At 41.3% G+C, this 5,837-nt stretch overlaps 1 protein-coding gene across 1 annotated transcript; it reads left to right on the top strand.

Moving 5' to 3' along the window:
* Nucleotides 1–1,095: 1,095 nt before the first annotated feature.
* Nucleotides 1,096–4,051, top strand: LOC140928484 (nuclear pore complex protein Nup93-like). The gene is made up of 4 exons (XM_073378235.1): nt 1,096–1,219; nt 1,377–1,447; nt 1,982–2,039; nt 2,656–4,051. The coding sequence occupies exons 1-4, from the start codon at nt 1,139–1,141 to the stop codon at nt 2,773–2,775; spliced, it is 330 nt and encodes a 109-aa protein (XP_073234336.1). The 5' UTR covers nt 1,096–1,138; the 3' UTR covers nt 2,776–4,051.
* The last annotated feature ends 1,786 nt before the right edge of the window (nt 4,052–5,837 follow it).

Here is a 5,837-nt window from a genome sequence, read left to right as displayed (position 1 = left end):
CATGCGTATCGCTTTTTTGTATCATGACTGAGAGAACGAAGGATATACATGCGCTGTGCTTGTTTCGCTTCTTAGCGGAATGGCATAAGACGTTTGGGATCAGGAAGTTAGCGAAATGACTCATAGGCGAAACGACTGGTCACCGTTCAATGACGTCTTTGTTGTGAACGTGACCAGTAATTGGCCAATTAACCCATTCGCCCCTGAACCGCCCGTAACCGCCCGTGCGGATCCAGGTCCTTTCTACCCGTTGTGACGTCATCAGTTTTAACGGTCAAGGACAACTTTCTTCACTAACTTGTGCAGAGTGAAGAGATCTTTCAAACCATACCAGAATGAGCACAATTTAGTCAAGGGCACCGGAGAAACAAGCAAAAAACCATGTGACATTGACCTGAAAATCTCCATGAAAATCTTGTTCCATTACCCACCTACCTTTCCTTTCGCCTAATCCTAAGATCCTAAAAGCTTTCCTAAAAACTCTTCCCACCAAAATCAAGCCTACTAAATGCCCAGCAAGAGAAAAAAAAAATGAGGCAAGAAAAGGAAAAAAAGAAGGGAGGAGAGAAAGCGAAAAGTAAAAGTCAAGACCGCTGTGTCACTTTTAAACCCAAAAACTATGTCGAAATTTTGCTTTCTGCGCATGCCCGAACTTCGCAAGCTGATATTTTGCATCTGGATCAGAAGGCCGCGAAGTGTTCGACCTGTAAACCAGTTTGTGGTAAGTTTTAGCTCTTTATGGCAAGACAGTGACCAGAAAACCACTCGACTAGCTTCAAAACGCGTTTTTCGGCAAAATCTCCAGGAGCGAATGGGTTAATGTTGAGTGGGTAGGCCCCCAATGAAAATACAACCTTAATCGTAAGACAGGTGCTAAAATGTGGCCTGTTTTCAGCTTAAATGAATCTATTGTAAAATCTTTCGAATAACAGCCAATCCCTATTAAAAGGGCGGATAACATTTGGCTTTAGTAAGAGCTCCTTGGACCGCTTTGGGTACAAATTACAGTTTTCTAGGAGTCTGTTACACCATGAACATGCGGAAGATATCAAGGCACCACAGCAGTTTCTTAACAGTGCCTGAGTCTCATGTCTTCTTTGTTTTGTTTTGTTTTTTTGTTTTTTTCCGTTGGCAGGTAATGCGGAAACTGAAACTTGTACCTTTGGGAACTGAGTCTGTGGAGGAAAAAGTAGCCGCGTTTAGGCAGTACAACGATGAGGTGGGCTTCGATTTTGAAACTAAATTAAAACCTATCACAGACTGCTATTGTGGATATTTTGATTAGACTAGCAAGAGAGAAAACTCTGCTTGCACGAAGATCTTGGTCATTAAGTTGTAAATATAAGTTCATGGTCTTTCTCAATTTCTTCATCTAGATAAGACGAACTTTACCAGATGTGCTTCTGGCAACAATGAACATACTCTACACAAACTATCGCAATACAAGGTCGGTATAGAAGTCTCACTTGTTTTGCAATAATAACGAGAAGTGTGACGTCACGTTACCATGCTAGCAATATTTCTGGATGACAACAAAACCAACGACGACCCCGACGGCCAGGAGAACGGCAAAAAATATATGTTCATATTAACAAACAACAACTTTGCACGTGCATCACGCTATTTTGTACATTTCTTTGTCGTCGTTGCACCACTACGACATGAAACTTCCCGTAATTTCACGCTTTATGGAGTAGGTGAACACAACACAAAAATTTCCGCTTTCTTTTTTAAAACTTAGATAACGATAGATACGGTCCAAAAGAAAATGTGGCCAAGATTTGCCAAATTAAATGAAATTGAAAAAGATCGGTGAAGTTTGAAATAGTGCGAATAGACTTTTAAAGGGCGTTATCGGTTTGTTGTCATCCAAAAACTTTGCTACCATGGCAACGGGACGTAACGACTTCCCCTCTCTATTGATGGTTGATAAATTATGAAGATGATCACTAATTTATTCCCTTCAATTGCATTTCTTCAGGGGCACTGGTCAGAGCCCTTTGATTGAAAGTCAGCGAGATGACGGAGGCCAGGAAAGGGTAATATGTTATATCATTATTGCCGGTCACGAATGAAGGACAGTAGACAGCTTTAGATTCTGAGACGAGGAGGAGTAATGCTGAGTATTGCTCGCCCGTGAACCAGCGTCATTTTGGCGGGAAAAAGTGATTTTTATTCTACTACGAGTTTTAGCGAGAATGTTGTAGTCGCGGGAACAAGTTATCAAATGTACGAAGTTTTGTCATCGAGAGAGGGCTTAACCTCTTTCAGTATGAATAACCGTACTAACTTTTTTGGTTGAAAAAAGTAAAATGAAGCTTTCCGAGTTGTCTCTTTTTTTAGAAAACTCGCAAAAACTTTCAGTTAAATCCCGTACCCGTTCTCGTCCTCAAATCTAAAGCTCTCCAGTGTCTAGCCCAATCTTCCGGAAAAGTGCCCTAAAATGTTCGAATAATGCTTTATGCTTTTGCCTCACTAAAATGGTCAAAAAAATCCTAGCATAATCTACAGTTTGATCCGGATGTGCCACCACTGAGTCGTTATCTATTTATTTATTTATTTATTTATTTATTTATTTATTTATTTATTTATTTATTTATTTATTTATTTATTTATTTATTTATTAACTGACTGACTTACTTCTTTTTTTTTCAGTATCGACAAACTTTAAGGCGCCAAGCCCGAGCATTGATCACTTTCGCGGGTCTGATCCCCTACCGTCTTCCCGGAGATACGAATGCTCGTCTGGTGCAGTTGGAAGTCCTCATGAATTAATGCCTACTACGATTTCTTAAAGTTCCCCAGAGACTAAACATTTCACCGAAAACTTTTTTAATACCTTAGTAGTAGCTGGTCACAAGTCAGGTTTTCATTGTCGTACAAAAATGGTCGCCGTTGAGAGTTCAGTTGCTTCAGCCATGTTGAGGCGAGAGAGGGTAGGGGGGGGGGGGGGGGGTTCTCGGTTCAACTTGTGAGAACTCAAGTTCAATGGAGACGGGTTTCCCCGCCCTTACGACTACAGTTAAAACCCGCGACTAAGAAACTGCATTTTCCCAGGTTATCCTAAACCAGGATATTACCTAAATGGTAATTAGCAAAAATTTAGGGTATTTAGGTTCTTAAATTGGAGTAGGTTCTTTTTTTCTGAAGAAAAAGTACATTGTATACGTTGTAACTGTAAGAGTATTTAGTGGTATTCAGCTCATTCCTTAAGTAAAATCTGCATACATTACAATTGAAGTCGGAGTGATAAGGGACCTACGTCTCCAAAGAGGATCCTGAATGTTGACTTGTCTTATTTGCTCACGTGTACAGCTTTTGCTTATAGTTTTTAGAAAATAAGTATACCTATAAGGCTGAACAGGTTCTTGTATAGAGGGGGCCTAACTGGCAAATTTTAGCCTTACAGGTTCTTAAAAACCAGGTTGTTAGTCGCGGGTTTTCACAGTAGTTCGTTGACCAACCGAAGATCTGTTGGCATTAGAAAGCGCGCATGAAAACAGCTTCCTCGCAGTGAGCTGCTGTAGTTTTCGAGCATCTAGTAGTGACCAGTGTAGTGTGTTATATTACTTATCAAAGTGGGAAAAGCAACCACGCGTTAATGAAATCTCCATACATCTTTTCGCCATACTCACTTTAGGAACAGCTTAATGTAAACCAGGAATATGTTTTCTCTAGTACAAAATAATACTCTTTAATACGCGGCACTGTACAGTTTCTGTGCTTAATTAAATAGTGAAGTTCAAAATACTTCTCTCTTTTAAATCAAGCTTACAAAGCCAAAACGGCATGCATCTCTCCGACTTGACACCCTGTGTAAAATATTTGATATTTGGGGATATAGTACATGTATGTTGGGTCATAGCATGTAACTCTGTTACTATTCATTTCTGGTGAGAGTAATAACTTCTCAGTTTACCTTGTTATAATTGTAAGATTTATATCGATTCCACGGAAGTGGTTAGCCTGCGCGGGAATCATCACTTTTTAGCTGCATGTAGGCTACCGAGAAATTTTTTCGGTAAAAAATTATATAGATAACATTACTACAGCTACATGTCCGCTTATCAGTTATCATTTAAAGGTTAGTAGACTTGCACGAGTCAAGTGTGAGTGATAAATCCTCATTAGCTAAAGTTTATGTAGCGATACCGTTGAGCTCCCTTCTTTGACCTAAAATCGTGGTCGTTGCACGACACAGTCACGACATATTGAAGATTCATGGTTCGTATTCGTAAGTGAAGGCCTCGAGTGTAAGAGGCTACAAAGTCTTTGTTCACAAATCATAACTGTAGCTGAAAGTTCTTAGACTGAAGATCTTCCGCTTCTTGGCGTTGGAATTGGTGGTTTTCCAAGCGAGAGATTCGCTAATCTTTGAACATCGTTAACAAACCCCTGGCCGGTATGTTGTTCAACACCTTGCATCCCTTCTGTTTTAGGAATGTTTATGTAAGGTGGCATTGCTCGTCGCATACTCCGGTTCAGGTTTCTTGAGGTATCAATGAAAATTTGATCTTTCGAAATGCATCTATTGCTTCCATTGCTTAATAAATTAACATACGGCGGAAAAGCGCGCTTACGACCGTTGCATCTCACGGCATCCGTCAACTCCGCCCACTCTTCTTCGGTCCATTCCATTTTAAGGATAGCTTCCTTAATCTTTCGTTTAGCTGCGCTCTCAGACAGCTGGCCACCAAAAACGCCAAGGTTTGTGGTACACGAGCATGTTTCTTGTTCGTCGGCTCCGTCTTCCACACCTCGGTCTTTCCTGTGCCATTCCATATGACGATCGGATCCAAAGCTGGGCAGCATCAACACATAATTGTCCACGTCTTCGTATGAAGTGGAACAGCCATGCAGGTTGTATGGAATTCCCTCGTTACCCTCGCTATCACATTTCAGTTGGGGATAATGTGTTACAGGGGTCAGTGACTCACTGGTCTCCTCAGACAAGATGTCCCTGGAGAAGATGGTTGGCGACTGCACGTGGGTAGTTTTTGGCGATATATCGTGGCTATCTTCCAGATCCTTGTCTGGTTTGGCAACGTTTTCTTTCTTTTTGCTGTCTTTTCGGTCCTCGTCAGATACCGGCTTTCCTTGTGAGTATTCATTTGTGTTATCGATCATGGTGTCAGCTGATTCCCACCCCTTCATTTCTAGACTGTTAATTGTGACAAGGGCTCTTGTCAACTTCTCCTTCGTCTCCAGATACTTCGTAATGCTTGACATGCACTCAAAATCATCTTCCTTTGGACTTGATATCCAGAGATCTTCACACGAGGCTGCATTACGTGGTGAAATCCTAACAGCTTCGCTCTTGCTTGATTCTTGTCTTTTTTCTTTTTTTGCCGGCTTCCCTGCCTCCTGCCGAAACCACCTTGGTCTGCGCGTCAGAGAGTGAAAGAGGCGTTTTTTCGAGTTGTCTTCGTTGGTGCGATACATCTTAATATTTTCTGCTGCAGGGTCTCCTTGATTCACTCCTCGATCAACAGGTTTGCTCTGCTCTTCATTTCTTTCGGGAATATTTTGCTTGAAAGCTTCTTGCTTCTCGAGAATGCTAAAATCTGTACAGTCGCTGTCCTCATTGTCCTCTTCACTTAGTTCCGCCGAGGACTCGCTGCATTTAATTACTTTGAACTCTTTTTGATATGCTTTCCGACAGGAAACAAAGCTTTTATCTTGCCAAGTTGGACTGAATTCATTGTGTGTGGAAACGAAAAGATCTGGTGTCAGCTGAGTTTCACTTCTCTCGTCGCTTTCTCTCTGCTCAAACGTGGAGTCGCTGTGCTTCTTTGTACTTGGCTCTTTACCTTTTGTCGTGTTTTTGGTCTTGTTAG

This window comes from Porites lutea, chromosome 2, assembly GCF_958299795.1.
Source record: "Porites lutea chromosome 2, jaPorLute2.1, whole genome shotgun sequence".
Taxonomy (NCBI): Eukaryota; Metazoa; Cnidaria; class Anthozoa; order Scleractinia; family Poritidae; genus Porites; species Porites lutea.
Note: the sequence above shows the minus strand (reverse complement) of the source record. Positions and strands in the feature narration are given on the sequence as shown.